Raw genomic sequence first — 20,256 nt, forward strand, 5'->3', positions numbered from 1 at the left:
GAAATATCATTATGAATTTCAAGTACCTATGGAATCCTGACTTCAACATATTTCAACTTTATGTCCTCGAGCAAGATCTTTTACCTCTTGAACTTCAACTTCTTGAAGGGCAAAATGGGACACACATCTAATCAGTGTTTATAAGGAGTAATAAGAAAATATACATAAAGCACCTAACGCAATTCCTGGCATAGATTAGGTACTCAGTAAATATGCTTCCTTTTCTTGTTCAAAGAAACACAGGTAACTTCTTTTAAACTCCATCCAATTCAATGATTAACATTTCTCCCTATGTACACTGTTTCAAGTTGAGACTTTAATAATAAAGATGAGATGGGGGCAAATATGGCATTTATTCTATGTTATCCTTAAAACCTACATGATACTGACATCTTAGCTCCTGATTTACCCAAGTTATGTATATATATACATATATATGTATATATATATATAAAACAAAATAAAACACCTTATTTATTATTTGATTTTCTCATATGTTGACTAAATTTCCTTTAAATAAAATTCTTATAGTGATAAATGACATATTTTAAAATTGTCTTTGCATTATTTATTTAAGCTGTGCTATATGCGATATATCTATATTACAATCACATATCAACATAAGAGCATAGCAATCTTTGGGACATATCTGCACTGTATGAAATCAAGCACTGTTTGAGCTTCAGATTAAAGATTTTGAAGATTCTTTGTTTCTGGATCACAGCAAACTGAACAAATTTTATAGAAACATTTTGGTTCATCTGTGGCTCATCCATTTAGTTACTTGCCAATGCCACACATTTATTTTATCCCAGGGCCTAAAATAAAATGTGGTTTGTGTGTGTGTGTGTTTGTGTGTAAAACAGACTTTGGAGCCAGACAGAACTGGATACAAATCTCAGTCAGGCTGTTAACAAGCTAATTAGCAAGTTACTTGACTTAGTTTCCTTATCTCTAAAATGGAAGATTTTTTGTGAAAATTAAAATTAAGATGATTCTTGTAATGGGTTCAGCACAGTGTCTAGAGACCTGAGCAAATACTTAAAAATTTTAGCGAATATCATTGTTATAATTGTCTCTAGGAGATTAGACATGTGTTACTAGTCCCTTCAAATTGACCTGTGAAACAAAAATGTGATTCTTAAGTTACTAAATTAGAGCCAGCTCTGTTACAACTAGCTGCAAGAAATCACAAGTCCACATCATACAATACTTGTAAGGAGCATACCATATCCCACTGTAGAAAGACCCAAGTGTTTCATTCTATTTTTCACAAGTTCAGCAAGCTCTTGTCTTTCTGACCTCCTGTAGAGGTTCAGGCGCTGCTGGGTTATTTTCTCAGCTGTTTTACCGGAGTGTTTGGGACCTTTTCTGCTCAGTCTTCGGGCCCACTGCATGCTCTTCCTCCTTAGCAGGGGATGGTCGGACTGGTCACTGGATGTTGAGTTGCGGTGGTTACTTCGGTGGTGACCTTGCTCTTTGGCGTCTTTGGTGTCTTCCCACTCTTCCACACTGATGGATATTTGAGACTTTAAAAGAAATGCATGTTGGTAATTAGATATTTTAGGAATCATGTAGCCTGGAGTTATATTCTTATTTTTTGCTAGTATCTTAATATAATTATATATCTCATGAGAGTTTTTACAGAAAGAGCAAAATCATAATCATTGATACTAATTTTCTGCTACTAAAAAATTAGAAAATATGTTTTTTGAACTTATATTTGAACCAGATAAAATATCCTTGCATCCTCCATTATGTTTCTTTATAAAAAGAATTTAATTTTTTATGTATCAGAGTTATCTTATCAAATGACTACTAGCATAGAGTTGTTTGAAACCACAAGCAAAAGAACTAGATATTTTATAACTTTATTCAAATAAAGTCAATGTAATGGACTTTTCTCAATTTGCTCCTAGTATTTCACATGAAATTTAAATAAGGATTATAAAAGTTGTTTTATTTTTGGAATTAATAATATTTTTTAAGGTTTTAAAATTATTGCTCTTTCCAAAGAAGGCATTGGCCTGAACTTTATAAAATGTGAATTTTTTTATTTGCTCATATGACCCAGAGGAAAACAAAAAGTACATTTTATTTAATTCATGCATTAATTATTCACCACATAAAATGTTTTCTGATGGAAATATTACAATATATTTCAGGAACTGTTCTCAGTGTTCTAAGTGAAAATGTATTGTAAATATTAGTATTTCACAAATGTATTCTAGAATCACAAATAAAACTTAAATCAGGCTATTCTCCATAGGAGGGAAAAACAATGAACATATTCATAAATTCTATTTTGATCTACTCTTTTACTACTAAATCTGATTTTAAAGTAAGAAGCTTTCCTTTGATTATAGGAAAGTTTCCTGTTTCAAAATTGTTGCTTTTCATACCAGGAAGTCATATGAACTGCAACACGGTTCAAAGCAGAAAGCCCTACTTTCTAAAGCATGCACATGCAAAGGGACAGCTTCCTGCATTTTATTCTGCATAAGAGCCATGTTTAGGAATCCTGCTGTGTTTCCTGTCTGTGAATGGAAGTTTGAGCTTCAGCTACAACATGCATGTGTCACTGGCTTCCAAACTAATAGAATTTAAATTACCAAGTTAAGCAAGGTCAGGAGGCAGATCCAACAAGATCCTTTAAAAGTGAATATGAATTATGTAGGCTCAGTCAATGCCTTACACACAATTCCGAGTGGCAAGCTATGCAATCGTCTCACACTTAAATTCAATAAAAAATGTAAATATTCACTCACATTTGTTCCAAAACAGCACTGTAGAAGAGTGATATCAAAACAATTTGTTTAACCTTCATAGCTTCATGATAAGAGACTATTTCTCTCTTTTTTAGATTGAATTATTTCTTTTTTAAAAAAAATATAGTATATTATATAGTATATAGTATAGTTAATTTACAATGTCGTGTTATCAATAGTTTCAGGTGTACAGCACAGTGATTTAGTTATATACATATATAAATAATTCAATCTAAACAAGAGAGAAATAGTCTCTTATCATGAAGCTATGAAGGTTAACAAATTATATATATTATACATATAATTTCTCAGATTCTTTTCCCTTATAGGTTATTACAAGATATTAAATATAGTTCCCTGTGCTATACAGCAGGCCCTTGTTGGTTATCTATTTTATATATAGTAGTGTGTATATGTTAATCCCATTGGGATAAGAGAACATTTCACCCAAAATATAGAAACCTCATTTTAGCTATAGAAATTTAGGTTGGAAGTATTAAAAAATTTAATACCATGGTTTTGCAGTAATGGATACCTTTATAAGTCTTAACCTACTCTAGTTTTACCTGGTTGATAATATACTGAAAATCCTCTTCTCTGAAAGTAAAATACATAAACCCTTGAGTAATATCTACCATCAGTAAAGAATATCAATCTTTGTTCAGTAACTTCAGTTTATGTGTACTTTGTGGCAAAAATGAAAACATGTTAGTTCATTCATATTTAGATACTTGGCTTGCAGAGATTCGTGAATCACAATATTAAGTTTATTTGAAGTAATCTTTCTAGTCATAAGTCCCTGTAATAGTTTGATTCCTACAAATATGTGGAAATAGTAATCTTGCTGGACCAAATACTCAAGATATTATGCCCATATAATGTCACTGACAATTCAAGTCATGGAACCGTAAGTTAATAAATATTTTAAGGGAGAGATTGGAGATTCGCTTCTCTTCCAGGTAGAGGATACAATAATATTTGTCTTTGTGAATGCTTCCTCTTAGTTATGTGTACCAGGAATTATATCAAGTATATATTAGCTAAATAATACTGGATCCCCTATTCACCATTGTTTTGAATTCCCTAGGGAAATATCATGATTTATACAAAAAATCCATAGGACTCACAAGGCATTTTTATCATTATTTCAATAAAAGTAACATCTCTTTTTATATATCAGTTTAACTAAAGAAAAAGGGAATTAGAAGGAATTGGGGATCAATTTTAAGAAATCTAAACTGACAATACACAGATTGTTCTCTACATGTTTGGAATTTGTATGCCTTTCTCCCATCCTTCCAGTATGACATAATAAAAAGTATTTTGAATTTTTCTGCATTAGGATACACAAATTTGATTGATATTTTGGATATTTCCTAGCTCTGTGCCTACAATAAACTGTGTAACCACTATGTAACATGAGAATAATGATGCCCATTTTCTACCTCATAGAAATGTTGTGCAAATTCATATAACACATTAATATATAAAGAAAACATGTCACCTGTAACCTTCCACACATAATAATAATATTAATATATCCTAGTAAGAATGATGATCCATAATATCAGTTACAATGGTAATAAACTGAGTTATTCTATTGCTGGGTACTGAACGTGTGTACGCACACATGTGTGTGCCTCTGTGTTTTAAAAGAAGGTCAACTTATAAATATATTTTCCTGGTGCCATTTCATCACCTGGTTGTAACTCTATTGTGTTCCTAACATGACATCATGACCTACTGGAAACAGAGTAGTGCTAGGATACACGAACGTGCCTTCATCGTAGGACATTTTCCTGAACATAGAGTCAGGGTTATAGAGTGGTTAAAAGCAAGTATTCTGGCATCAGATAGAGCTGGGTTTAAATACAAGTTCTACCACTTGCCAGTTCTGTATTCTGGTTACGTAACTTAAAAGATTATCCCCAGTTCCCTATCTGAAAAATGATAATTATATTATTACTTTGCTCAAAGTGTTTTTCCAAGCAAATCTAAAAGATGACTCATGAAAAGTGCATAATATAGTGACTGTCTCAGCAAGTGATCAGTAAATATTAGTAAATATTATGGTTCATAATCTTATATGAAAATACCATAAAAGGGAGAAAAGAAAAATAAATAATTATGAGGAGCTATATAAAAGTGAAGTATAAGTATGAAAAAGGAATGACTCATATTTTGGTGCAGTTTCTCTACCAGTGACTATATATAAGAAATCAAGGTGCTATAATCAAATTCTTGGGGTTGAAGTTTCCTCGGTTAAAGTTTTGTGAAATCTGAAAAACAAAATAGGTATTTAAGTCAAAGGGGAGATTTATTATTCTGTACTGCTTCTATGAATTATTTTTCACTATTTCTATGAATAATGGGAGAACTCTGGCTTGACTTTTTAGTACTTTTATTGTCAGAAGCCTAACATAATTATTAACTTGAAAAACCAAGGTTTAACACTAATGTTTGTGAGAATGAAAAAATATATTTTGTATGTTTGTGTCCTCTCAAAATTCATATGTTGAAATCCTAATTCCCAAGGGTATTTGTAGGTGGGGCCTTTGGGAAGTGATTAGGTCATGAGGGTGGAGCCCTCATCAGTGGGATTAGTGCCCTTATAAAGGAGATCCCACACTGCTTCCTGGCCCCTTCTGCCATGTGAGGATGCAAGGAGAAGTCTGTGACCAGAAGAGGACCCTCACTGGACAGTGCTGCCACCCTGATCTTAGGCTTCTAGCCTCCACAGCTGTGAGAGATAGATTTTGGTTGTTTATAAATTACCCAGCCTGTGGTGTTTTGTTACAGCAGCCTAAATGGACCAAGACACATGTTGTACATGAAATGATTCTAGAAACATATTTATATAGTTCAATAAGGAAATGAAAAATTCATATGGCTACTCCAACAACAATTTTTATATACATTTAAAACGTCATCTTTTTTTAAGTTATATTATTTTCCAAATATTTATCAAACAGTATGGTTGAAAAAAGCTAAAAGTGTATCTTCATAATAGTAAGACTGGAAAACTGAAAAGTAAGAAAATGTTTCTTATGCTTAAAACAGCTTAATTACCTTAATTTTTAGAAAGGTAGAAAGTGTCAGATTGATAAAATATATGAGACATTCTTTCCCACACTTCACATGTGCACACACACACACACACACACACAGCTGACTCTATTCAACTTCTCTCAGCTTTTTATTGAACAGTTATTCATGTCATAGGTTATTGAGCATCTGTGGAACAAAGTGGTATTTTAAAATAAATCAATTCACCCAGTAGTTTGAAAGTGTTTGTAATCTGGATTCGTGGCTCCCTTAAGAATAGTTTTACAGCCTTTATAATAGACTTAAACTGTGCTAGCTGATTTATGTCTGAAGACATTCTGAACTGTTGCTAAAGAAAAATACAGAGGAAAATGAAATCACTGGAGATGTGTTAGTTGAACCTTATATGAAAGAATTCCTATAAAATGTTTTCCATTAAAATAGGTTAAATTATAATAATATTTGAAAGATCATCTAAATTTAAATCTACAAGCACCATGGGTAGTAACTCTGGGTCCCCTGGAAATTTCTTTTTATCAGTAAAAATCCACAGAAAGACGTTTCTCCATTTTCAATAAAGACTCAGTTTAATAAGTTCATTTAGTCTGTGGTCTAAGAAGAGATATAAAATAACTAGTTACATTGTATTTAGATGTATTTTCAGAATCACAGAGATAATTAAAGAACAAACAATATTATGGTCTAAAAAATGCTGTATTTGGAATCAAATGCTAAGTTGTATTTTTAATCACATCAGGTAAATGCTTCATGACTTTGAGCAAATCAACTGAGCTTCTTAAAAAATAGTGATAATAGGGGGGAGGAGAGAAGATGGCGGAAGAGTAAGACGCGGAGATCACCTTCCTTCCCACAGATACAGTAGAAATACATCTACACGTGGAACTGCTCCTATAGAACACCCACTGAACGCTGGCAGAAAACGTCAGACCTCCCAAAAGGCAAGAAACTCCCCCCGTACTTGGGTAGGGCAAAAGAAAAAAGAAATAACAGAGACAAAAGAATAGGGACGGCACCTGCACCAGTGGGAGGGAGCTGTGAAGGAGGAAAGATTTCCACGCACTAGGAGCCCCTTCGCGGGCAGAGACTGCGGGTGGCGGAGGGGGGAAGCTTCGGAGCCACAGAGGAGAGCGCAGCCACAGGGGTGCGGAGGGCAAAGCGGAGAGATTCCCGCACTTCCCGCACGGAGGCTCGGCGCTGACCAGCACTCACCAGCCCGAGAGGCTTGTCTGCTCAGCCGCCGGGGCGGGCGGGGCTGGGAGCTGAGGCTCGGGCTTCGGTCGGATCGCAGGGAGAGGACTGGGGTTAGCGGCGTGAACACAGCCTGAAGGGGTTAGTGCACCACAGCTAGCCGGGAGGGAGTCCGGGAAAAAGTCTGCAGCTGCCGAAGAGGCAAGAGACTTTTTCTTCCCTGTTTCCTGGTGCGCGAGGAGAGGGGATTCAGAGCGCCGCCTAAACGAACTTCAGAGACGGGCGCGAGCCGCAGCTAACAGCGCGGATCCCATAGCAACAGGGGCGCAGAGGAAAAAACGGAGAGACTCCCGCACAGAGGCTCGGCGCCGAACAGCGCTCACCAGCCCGAGAGGCTTGTCTGCTCCCCCGCCGGGGCGGGCGGGGCTGGGAGCGGAGGCTCGGGCTTCGGTCGGATCGCAGGGAGAGGACTGGGGTTGGCGGCGTGAACACAGCCTGAAGGGGTTGGCGCACCACAGCTGGCTGGGAGGGAGACCGGGAAAAAGTCTGCAGCTGCCGAAGAGGCAAGAGACTTTTTCTTGCCTCTTTGTTTCGCGGCGCGCAAGGAGAGGGGATTCAGAGCGCCGCCTAAACGAACTCCAGAAACTGGCGCGAGCCGCGGCGATCAGCGCGGACCCCAGAGACGGGCGTGAGACGCTGGGGCTGCTGCTGCCGCCTCCAAGAAGCCTGTGTGCGAGCACAGGTCACTCTCCACACCGCCCCTCCCGGGAGCCCGTGAAGCCCGCCACTGCCAGGGTCCCGTGATCCAGGGACAACATCCCCCGGGAGAACGCACTGCGCGCCTCAGGCTGCTGCAACGTCACGCCGGCCTCTGACACCGCAGGCTCGCCCCGCCTCCTCTGTACCCCTCCCTCCCCGCGGCTTGGGTGAGCCAGAGTCCCCGAAGCAGCTGCTCCTTTAACCCCGTCCTGTCTGGGCGGGGAACAGACGCCCTCAGGCGACCTACACGCAGAGGCGGGTCCAAATCCAAAGCTGATCCCCAGGAGCTGTGCGAACAGAGAAGAGGAGGGGAAATCTGTCCCAGCAGCCTCAGAAGAAGCGGATTAAAACTCCACAAACAACTTGATGTGCCTGCATCTGTTGAATACCTGAATAGACAACGAATCATCCCAAATTCAGGAGGTGGACTTTGGGAGCAGGATATATTAATTTTTCCCCTTTTCCTTTTTTTTTGTGAGTGTATATGTATATGCTTCTGGGGGAGATTTTGTCTGTATAGCTTTGCTTTACAATAGCTTTATTTTACTTCACTATATTATAGCTTCTTTCTTTCTTTCCTTTCTTTCTTTCTTTCTTTCCTTCCTTCCTTCCTTCCTTCCTTCCTCCTTCCTTCCTTCCTTCCTTTCTTTCTATTTTTTCTCCCTCTTACTCTGAGCCGTGTGGACGAAAGGCTCTTGGTGCTTCAGCCAGGCATCAGGGCCGTACCTCGGAGGTGGGAGAGCCAACTTCAGGACACTGGTCCACAAGAGACCTCCCAGCTCCACGTAATACCAAACGGCAAAAATCTCTCAGAGATCTCCATCTCAACATCAAGACCCAGCATCACTCAATGACCAGCAAGCTACAGTGCTGAACACCCTATGCCAAACAACTAGCAAGACAGGAACACAGCCTCATCCATTAGCAGAGAGGCTGCCTAAAATCATAATAAGGCCACAGACACCCCAAAATACACCACCAGACGTGGACGTGCCCACCAGAAAGACAAGATCCAGCCTCATCCACCAGAGCTCAGGCACTAGTTCCCTCCACCAGGAAGCCTACACAACCCACTGAACCAACCTTAGCCACTGGGGACAGATACCAAAAACAACGGGAACTACAAACCTGCAACCTGTGATAAGGAGACCCCAAACACAGTAAGATAAGCAAAATGAGACGACAGAAAAACACACAGCAGATGAAGGAGCAGGGTCAAAACACACTAGACTTAACAAATGAAGAGGAAATAGGTAGTCTACCTGAAAAAGAATTCAGAATAATGATAGTAAGGATGATCCAAAATCTTGGAAATAGAATAGACAAAATGCAAGAAGCATTTAACAAGGACGTAGAAGAACTAAAGAGGAATCAAGCAATGATGAAAAACACAATAAATGAAATTAAAAATACTCTAGATGGGATCAATAGCAGAATAACTGAGGCAGAAGAAAGGATAAGTGACCTGGAAGATAAAATGGTGGAAATAACTACTGCAGAGCAGGATAAAGAAAAAAGAATGAAAAGAACTGAGGACAGTCTCAGAGACCTCTGGGACAGCATTAAACGCACCAACATTCGAATTATAGGGGTCCCAGAAGAAGAAGAGAAAAAGAAAGGGACTGAGAAAATATTTGAAGAGATTATAGTTGAAAACTTCCCTAATATGGGAAAGGAAATAGTTAATCAAGTCCTGGAAGCACAGAGAGTCCCATACAGGATAAACCCAAGGAGAAACACGCCAAGACACATATTAATCAAACTGTCAAAAATTAAATATAAGGAAAACATATTAAAGGCAGCAAGGGAAAAAAAACAAATAACACACAAGGGAATCCCCATAAGGTTAACATCTGATCTTTCAGCAGAAACTCTGCAAGCCAGAAGGGAGTGGCAAGATATACTTAAAGTCATGAAGGAGAAGAACCTACAACCAAGATTACTCTACCCAGCAAGGATCTCATTCAAATGTGATGGAGAAATTAAAACCTTTACAGACAAGCAAAAGCTGAGAGAGTTCAGCACTACCAAACCAGCTTTACAACAAATGCTAAAGGAACTTCTCTAGGCAAGAAACACAAGAGAAGGAAAACACCTACAATAACAAACCCAAAACATTTAAGAAAATGGGAATAGGAACATACATATCGATAATTACCTTGAATGTAAATGGATTAAATGCTCCCACCAAAAGACACAGGCTGGCTGAATGGATACAAAAACAAGACCCATATATATGCTGTCTACAAGAGACCCACTTCAGACCTAGAGACACATACAGACTGAAAGTGAAGGGATGGAAAAAGATATTCCATGCAAATGGAAATCAAAAGAAAGCTGGAGTAGCAATTCTCATATCAGACAAAATAGACTTTAAAATAAAGACTATTACAAGAGACAAAGAAGGACACTATATAATGATCAAGGGATCGATCCAAGAGGAAGGTATAACAATTGTAAATATTTATGCACCCAACATAGGAGCACCTCAATACATAAGGCAAGTACTAACAGCCATAAAAGGGGAAATCGACAGCAACACAATCATAGTAGGGGACTTTAACACCCCACTTTCACCAATGGACAGATCATCCAAAATGAAAATAAATAAGGAAACACAAGCTTTAAATGATACATTAAACAAGATGGACTTAATTGATATTTATAGGACATTCCACCCAAAAACAACAGAATACACATTTTTCTCAAGTGCTCATGGAACATTCTCCAGGATAGATCATATCTTGGGTCACAAATCAAACCTTGGTAAATTTAAGAAAATTGAAATCATATCAAGTATCTTTTCCGACCACAACGCTATGAGACTAGATATCAATTACAGGAAAAGATCTGTAAAAAATACAAACACATGGAGGCTACACAATACATTACTTAATAATGAAGTGATTACTGAAGAAATCAAAGGGGAAATCAAAAAATACCTAGAAATAAATGACAATGGAGATACGACGACCCAAAACCTATGGGACGCAGCAAAAGCAGTGCTAAGAGGGAAGTTTATAGCAATACAAGCCTACCTCAAGAAACAGGAAACATCTCGAATAAACAACCTAACCTTGCACCTAAAGCAATTAGAGAAAGAAGAACAAAAAAACCCCAAAGCCAGCAGAAGGAAAGAAATTATAAAGATCAGGTCAGAAATAAATGAAAAAGAAATGAAGGAAACAATAGCAAAAATCAATGAAACTAAAAGCTGGTTCTTTGAGAAGATAAACAAAATTGATAAACCATTAGCCAGACTCATCAAGAGAAAAAGGGAGAAGACTCAGATCAATAGAATTAGAAATGAAAAAGGAGAAATAACCACTGACACTGCAGAAATACAAACGATCATGAGAGATTACTACAAGCAACTCTATGCCAATAAAATGGACAACCTGGAAGAAATGGACAGATTCTTAGAAATGCACAAACTGCCGAGACTGAACCAGGAAGAAATAGAAAATATGAACAGACCAATCACAAGCACTGAAATTGAAACTGTGATTAAAAACCTTCCAACAAACAAAAGCCCAGGACCAGATGGCTTCACAGGTGAATTCTATCAAACATTTAGAGAAGAGCTAACACCTATCCTTCTCAAACTCTTCCAAAATATTGCAGAGGGAGGAACACTCCCAAACTCATTCTACGAGGCCACCATCACCCTGATACCAAAACCAGACAAAGATGTCACAAAGAAAGAAAACTACAGGCCAATATCACTGATGAACATAGATGCAAAAATCCTCAACAAAATACTAGCAAACAGAATCCAACAGCACATTAAAAGGATCATACACCATGATCAAGTGGGGTTTATCCCAGGAATGCAAGGATTCTTCAATATACGCAAATCAATCAATGTGATACACCATATTAACAAATTGAAGGAGAAAAACCATATGATCATCTCAATAGATGCAGAGAAAGCTTTCGACAAAATTCAACACCCATTTATGATAAAAGCCCTGCAGAAAGTAGGCATAGAGGGAACTTTCCTCAACATAATAAAGGCCATATATGACAAACCCACAGCCAACATTGTCCTCAATGGTGAAAAACTGAAACCATTTCCACTAAGATCAGGAACAAGACAAGGTTGCCCACTCTCACCACTATTATTCAACATAGTTTTGGAAGTGTTAGCCACAGCAATCAGAGAAGACAAAGAAATAAAAGGAATCCAAATCGGAAAAGAAGAAGTAAAGCTGTCACTATTTGCAGATGACATGATACTATACATAGAGAATCCTAAAGAGGCTACCAGAAAACTCCTAGAGCTAATCAATGAATTTGGTAAAGTAGCAGGATACAAAATTAATGCACAGAAATCGCTTGCATTTCTATACACTAATGACGAAAAATCTGAAAGGGAAATTAAGAAAACACTCCCGTTTACCATTGCAACAAAAAGAATAAGATATCTAGGAATAAACCTACCTAAGGAGACAAAAGACCTGTATGCAGAAAATTATAAGACACTGATGAAAGAAATTAAAGATGATACAAATAGATGGAGAGATATACCATGTTCCTGGATTGGAAGAATCAACATTGTGAAAATGACTCTACTACCCAAAGCAATCTACAGATTCAATGCAATCCCTATCAAACTACCACTGGCATTTTTCACAGAACTAGAACAAAAAATTTCACAATTTGTATGGAAACACAAAAGACCCCGAATAGCCAAAGCAATCTTGAGAACGAAAAATGGAGCTGGGGGAATCAGGCTCCCTGACTTCAGACTATACTACAAAGCTTCAGTAATCAAGACAGTTTGGTACTGGCACAAAAACAGAAATATAGATCAATGGAACAGGATAGAAAGCCCAGAGATAAACCCACACACATATGGTCACCTTATCTTTGATAAAGGAGGCAAGCATATACAGTGGAGAAAAGACAGCCTCTTCAATAAGTGGTGCTGGGAAAATTGGACAGGTACATGTAAAAGTATGAAATTAGAACACTCCCTGACACCATGCACAAAAATAAACTCCAAATGGATTAAAGACCTAAGTGTAAGGCCAGACACTATCAAACTCTTAGAGGAAAACATAGGCAGAACACTCTATGACATACATCACAGCAAGATTCTTTTTGACCCAGCTCCCAGAGAAATGGAAATAAGAACACAAATAAACAAATATGACCTAATGAAACTTAAAAGCTTTTGCACAGCAAAGGAAACCATAAACAAGACCAAAAGACAACCCTTAGAATGGGAGAAAATATTTGCAAATGAAGCAACTGACAAAGGATTAATCTCCAAGATTTACAAGCAGCTCATGCAGCTCAATAACAAAAAAACGAACAACCCAATCCAAAAATGGGCAGAAGACCTAAATAGACATTTCTCCAAAGAAGATATACAGATGGCCTACAGACACATGAAAGAATGCTCAACATCATTAATCATTAGAGAAATGCAAATCAAAACTACAATGAGATATCATCTCACACCGGTCAGAATGGCCATCATCAAAAAATCTAGAAACAATAAATGCTGGAGAGGGTGTGGAGGAAAGGGAACACTCTTGCACTGTTGGTGGGAATGTAAATTGATACAGCCACTATGGAGAACAGTATGGAGGTTCCTTAAAAAACTACAAATAGAACTACCATACGACCCAGCAATCCCACTACTGGGCATATACCCTGAGAAAACCATAGGTCAAAAAGTGTCATGTACCACAATGTTCATTGCAGCTCTATTTACAATAGCCAGGACATGGAAGCAACCTAAATGTCCATCGACAGACGAATGGATAAAGAAGATGTGGCACATATATACAATGGAATATTACTCAGCCATAAAAAGAAATGAAATGGAGGTATTTGTAATGAGGTGGATGGAGTTAGAGTCTGTCATACAGAGTGAAGTAAGTCAGAAAGAGAAAAACAAATACAGTATGCTAACACATATATACGGAATCTAAGGAAAAAAAAAAAAAAAGGCCATGAAGAACCTAGTGGCAAGACGGGAATAAAGACACAGACCTACTAGAGAATGGACTTGAGGATATGGGGAGGGGGTGGGGTGAGATGTGACAGGGTAAGAGAGTGTCATGGACATATATACACTACCAAATGTAAAATAGATAGCTAGTGGGAAGCAGCCGCATAGCCCAGGGAGATCAGCTCGGTGCTTTGTGACCACCTAGAGGGGTGGGATGGGGAGGGTGGGAGGGAGGGAGATGCAAGAGGGAAGAGAAATGGGAACATATTGTATATGTATAACTGATTCACTTTGTTATAAAGCAGAAGCTAACACACTATTGTAAGGCAATTATACTTCAATAAAGATGTTTAAAAAAAAAAAAAAAAAAAAAAAATAGTGATAATAATACTTATCCTGGTTTTCATAGCAAAAATAAACAAAACTTACAAGAAAATCGTAGTAAAAATCTCACCAAAATTCTAAAACCAAATAATTTCTCAAGAATTCAGGCTCAAATAATAGATTTTCTAAATCTAATAATTTGATAGAATAATGAACATTATTCCAATCTCTTGGCTTCATCCATATCTAAAAATAAGATAATTCATCTACATGTTCTCTTAGGCACCTTTCAATTTTATCTGTTATTCTATGAATATAAGATTTACTAGTAGTAGGTAGAATCTCCATTAAGTATTAACTCACCATTTCAATCCAATAACTTCAAAAGTCAATGTTTAATTTTATGTCCAAGTGAAAAAAATTTTCAGATTCTCTAAAGATAATGTTGAATAATCCACAAACTTATGTTACTTATTTTTCACTATGGTCAGACCACATCTTTTCCTCCTCCTCCCCCTCCCCTTCCCCCTCCTTCTTTTCTTTCTCTCTCTGTCATATGTAACACCTATCTTTCTGTTATTATCTGTAAGAGAAAATCAAACCTAGTCAGTGACTTTTCTATTTATGAGTTAAATCTCATTTTTGATTATTTGTTTGTTCTAAATGTACAATTAAGTTATATATTCACACATCTTTGGTTTTCCGTGTGTGTGTGTTGTATGTGTGTTTAATTAAATCTCTGCTTTCTTTGCCGTCTGTGAAATTTGAAACTTGGCTAATTTATTATCTCGATATTATTTCTCACATTGGTCATTAATTTTTTTCCTTTGAGCCTTCAAAACTGTCATTCAGAAACAGCTAGTGTACAAGGGTTTCAATTACCTAATGCCTTTCCTAGTGCTTTAAGCCCAGAAAATCTTACTTTTTTCTTCTTTGTTGAGGAGCTTGAATACTATTATCATGAACTTGCTAACTACATGGTGGATGTTTTCCCTTAAAATTTAACTAATTCATCTCGGTTTATAAGAACAAATTGAGAAATAATTTTGACCTGATTTTAGTTGGTTTTACTAGGAGTCTTGTAAAGTGCTTATAAATATGTAGGTGTTAGTTGGCATATATGTTACTCATTTTATTTTTTATCACATGCTTAGGAAGTTACACTCCAAAAGAACTACTTCAGTTTTTAAATTTTTACAGACCAAAGTCTGAGGAGCATGTTTGGGAATGGATATTAAGGGTACGGTGTAATGGTGGAAAAAACATAAAGTTGGATCGGGCAGGATTTATTGGGCTCACTAAGCATTTAACATTACAGCCTGGGGAGTCAGAAAGGGTTCTTAAAGTTGTAACAATTGGTACAGGAGGCAGGGTATCTAGGCCACGACTGCCAGCTACGCAGTTTTATGTTGCATTTATTCAGTCCTCCCATGCTTCTGTTTGGATTTAACCAACCTAAGTTAGAAGCTTCAATAATTGGCATTTAAGGACAAGAGTATGGAATTGGGGCTCTTGTTAAAGTGGTCCTGTGTCATATGTCTCAGACTTATCTGAGTGTTTCATATTGAATTGTGTGCCTAGATTCCAGTAAGGAGCACGACTGACATTAAGTTCAGAGAATTATCCTTATCCTGTGACCAGTGTTTGTGTGCCTAAAGCAGGTATCAATCCGCATTGCATAGAGCATTCAGGGAAAATGCTGATACCCTGAGCATCCTACAGCTGGATCACGTGGTTGCTTGTGTGAAGGAAGAGTAGTTGCCATGCTGAGATCCACAATCCTGAATACAGCTCATTCGGACCCTACAAAATGCTTCTGCTGCTGCTGCCTATGCTTCTGGAACAATAGAGTTGCTGATCCCCATAGCAATAAGGAGAAGTACCCACAGGTCCCTGTGGCACAGCCAAGGGGTGAATTCAAAACTGAGTTAAGCCTCAGGTCCTTAAAATCCGACAAAGCAATGATAGAGGCCCATAACTCTGAAGATACTGACTTCAGACTCTGGAGCAGGAGACGTATACATATGAACAGGGTAGAAAAGAGCTCCCAGAGTGTCTACCAACCAAAGACAACAGCAGCAACAAAACAGGAGGAAATAAACAACTGCAACAGAAGTCCACAATTAGTCCAACTAGAAAATTCTTAATTTACCGAAAGAGTTTATTAAGACCAAGAAAAATACAATAAAAAGGGAGCTGATTGGCTTTGTGCCTCTACAACATAGGTTCCAAATTAACTTTAACATCTCCTGAGATGTACTGATTGGGGCTTCTTTAGGGCCTTCTTTTCTCTTTGAGTTGGAGCTCAAATTATAGTTATGACTGAAGATCTCACTACTTTTAAACAAAGACTCTAAGTATGGAGATTGCTCTAAAATTAAGGTAATCTCTATACTCTTAGCGGAGTTATCAAATATAAAATAGAGGACAAAGAGGTAGGCCTCATCTTAACCATTAGAGCTATCTATCGCCTTGCCTAAATTTCCCATGGTCATAACACCTATGGCCCCAAAACATCCCCTAGTAGACATGCACACTCTTCCAATGAGTAATAAATTAAAATTAAATGAAATAAAACTTTTGGTGCTTACAATCAGTTGGACAAAATGGGACCCTATGAACCTTCTGTCTGCCCAATATAGTTAATAAAATCTCCAAGGATTGTACAGAGCTTTCAAGGATTGAAACCCATTATAAGAACTATTTAGAGAACAGATGATAACCACCAATGCTTCTCCATTTAACAGCCAAACTGACCTGTTCTTAAATCTGTTCTTAAACCTGGAAAGAATGAATGGTGCCCCACAGTAGACAGTCCCAACCTTAGTGCCCTGCTCCCACATATTAAGGTGCCGTGCCCAATATTGTTGAAATTACTGAATCTATTCAGTTGGCAACTGGTAAATATTTTGCAGTCGTAAATTTGACAAATATGATTTGTTCAGTGCCTGTTTTGACGGACTCAGCCAGTTTCCCTTCACCTTCGAAGGGACAGAATACTCCACTTAACTAGACATGGGGCACCTCAACAGCCCTGCAATCACACACAGCCTTCGCGGGCAAGATCCACACTGCATCCAACTTTCTCTGGAGTACAGGTATGTCATGACATTGATGACTTGACTTATCATTCAAGGAGATTCATTTGACACCCTCATTCAGGACACAGAAACATTCTCAAAGGAGCTCACGAACAGAGATGGGCCACCGTCTCACACAAAGTGCAAGGTCCCCTCAACTTAGGAATATTTCTAGACACTATTTGCTCAGTCAAGGGGTTCTCTATCTCTGACACTGTCGAGAAATAATTACTGATCTGTGAGTACCGACAATATTAAGACAAATCTAATACTTTTAGGCCTTTGGGTTCTGGAGACAACGTATTTCTCATTTACAATTTTTTTAAAGCTCATTTATGCTGCTACTCACAAACTGGCCTACACTGAATGAGGTCCATTACAAGAAAAGACTCTAAATTCTCTCCAAATAGCAATACAACAGACAATTGCATTAGTTTCACCTTTGTCTCCTCTGCCTCTACCCCCAGATTCCTTCACTGCAGAGGCCTCCTCTAGGACCTCCTGGAGACTCTGAACCACTCACAACAGCTAAGTTGTCCACGGGCTTCCACTGCAAGAAACTGTCCTCCTTGGTCTCATGCTCACACCATCAGAGCAGCAATTACAAGGCATGTATTTACATAACATTTACATAAAATTAAGGGTAATATGATAATTAAGGGCCAACATTTATGACAGATGTGGTACAAAGAAAATTATATAAATTTGAGTAGATTTGAAAGGATGACTCCATGTTGAGAAGGAGATCTGTGTCTGATTTCAAGAAACATACACTTGGGCTTCCCTGGTGGCACAGTGGTTGAGAATCTGTCTGCTAATGCAGGGGACACGGGTTCGAGCCCTGGTCTGGGAAGATCCCACATGTTGCAGAGCAACTAAGCCCGTGAGCCACAACCACTGAGCCTGCGCGTCTGGAGCCTGTGCTCCGCAACAAGAGAGGCCGCGATAGTGAGAGGCCCGCGCACCGCGATGAAGAGTGGCCCCCGCTTGCCGCAACTAAAGAAAGCCCTGGCACAGCAACGAAGACCCAACACAGTCATAAAAATAAAATAAATAAATAAATAAATAAATAAAGGGAAAAAGATGGGTCAATTAAAAAAAAAAAAAGAAACATACACTGAACACTTGTGCAAGGCACTGTCCAAGGCACGTGGGATACAATAATGAAAAGATCGATGTGGTTTATCGATAATTCCCTATATTTCAAATCTTATACCTCAATATCCCCAGTTGGAGAGTATGAAGTAGAAGAGAAGTGAGAAATTAAGAATATGAGAGGAGGTAGAAAAATGGATTATCTTGGAGTCCAGGAGGATGTATTTCTCATGGAATGGAAGGGGTGATGAATACTGTCAAATAGTTCCTAGTGCAGCTTTTCTTCCCTCTAACACAGGGGTCACCGGTCTGAGGAACCGGGCCTCACAGCAGGAGGTGAGCTGCGGGTGAGCGTAAAGCTGCATCTGCCCCTCCCCGTCGCTCACATCACCGCCCGAACCATCTCCCCACCACGGCCCGTCCGAGGAAAAACTGTCTTCCATGAAACCGGTCCCTGGTGCCAACAAGGTTGGGGACCGCTGCTCTAACATACATGTCATAAATAATATCTGTCATTACAGAGACATGAGGAAGACGAAGAAAAGTTATAAAAGGTCATTACTTTATCTAGGACCATAGCATTGCCCTATGATGGAAGTTTTTTTTAGTAAAGGTTAGGTATCTTCCACTCATATAAGTATGTTATAGAAATTATTGGTGATCTTGAGAAGTGAATTTTCTAAATAGCAATTTGAAATATTTAATAGTTAATATGTCTAACATATTCATTGCTTTTTTGAGTTGTGGTGTTCAGAAATACATTTTAAGTTTTTAATGAAATTGCCTTAATTATGTCATGTTTCTATATCATATAGCTCTATCAATGCGGCAGCACTACTTTCTTTCATTGTTTTTCTTATGAACTCAGGTGACCTTCTTTCACTGTGCAACAGTGGAATGTTTTTATCTTTTCTGAAGCTATAACATTTATTTTCTCCTCAAAATAATGTATTTTTAAGGTGAAGTAATAATATTATCAGCATCAAAATTATCATTACTGTACATTTTGTAACTACCTTTTTTGTAGGTCTCAAGGCATTTCTTCACTCTTCTAATGGTTATTTAATATTGACTGTTGTATTTCATGTTGATACGTGTCTGGTAGGTTAGAATCAAAGTCTGGCTCAAATCTAGACTAACTTCATCCTCATTAACTTTTAGTTCATTAAGAAAACTAAAAAGCAGTTTTCTTTAACCAAATGATTCATTTTATATCTAGAAATAACCAAATGTGTCAACATATTTTCTTTCTACATAAAACGTCCTTTTGGGGTACATATGTTTTGGTTTTTATGTATTGTACTTACTTATATATGTGTGTGTAGAGAATTTTCTTATACACCTGAATAGCTTTCAACTCCAAATTTGACTTATAAACAAAAAATCAATAAATGGAAGAGTACTTATTAAGCACACAGGTTCAACACAGCAAGAAAGGCATTCAGATAGTTTACATGATCAGAATCATAGTTTCATTGCCAGCTCTGTCATCTTCACAGTACAATTCTCACTCATCATTTTCTAGAAGTTTCTAGAATTACAGGAATACATAGCCTAAAGCAATGGTTTCAACCACATGTATATGTGTGTGTGTAGACCCTACATACTGTAGGGTAGGTGAAGGGGGCTATCATTCTATCACCTCCGGAATCTTACAGTACAGAAGAAAACACCTAAGCGTATAAAGTTAAAAAAAACTATTATAGCGATTTCAATATGAGTATAGCATCAATTCCACCATACCCAAACATTTTACACACACACACACGCACACACACACACACACACACACACAGTCCTCTTCTCTTTTTCAGCATTTGAGAACCACCCTAAAGCATATAACAGTTATGAATAAATGAGACTGTGGAAAGAAAATTTCTATGATATATGTAATGTCTTAACTAAGGAAGAGAGTCAATGGTATAAGACTTGGTAGATATGAATATTTATATTCTTATGTAAAGAATCTATATAAAACGGTATTATTGATTCAAGTATACTGTTGCTGGGC

At 37.9% G+C, this 20,256-nt stretch overlaps 1 protein-coding gene across 11 annotated transcripts in view; it reads right to left on the reverse strand.

Moving 5' to 3' along the window:
- Positions 1-20,256, reverse strand: part of KCNT2 (potassium sodium-activated channel subfamily T member 2) — a 379,220-nt gene that overhangs the window by 22,710 nt on the left and 336,254 nt on the right. For 8 of the 11 annotated variants that reach the window (XM_059942834.1, XM_059942832.1, XM_059942830.1 and 5 more), the window contains one exon: positions 1,229-1,529. In XM_059942834.1, the coding sequence (XP_059798817.1) occupies positions 1,229-1,529 (301 nt within the window). The remainder of the gene's footprint in view (positions 1-1,228; positions 1,530-20,256) is intronic. The other 3 variants (XM_059942849.1, XM_059942857.1, XM_059942854.1) reach the window with 2 other exon arrangements.

This window comes from Balaenoptera ricei, chromosome 1, assembly GCF_028023285.1.
Source record: "Balaenoptera ricei isolate mBalRic1 chromosome 1, mBalRic1.hap2, whole genome shotgun sequence".
Classification (NCBI taxonomy): Eukaryota; Metazoa; Chordata; class Mammalia; order Artiodactyla; family Balaenopteridae; genus Balaenoptera; species Balaenoptera ricei.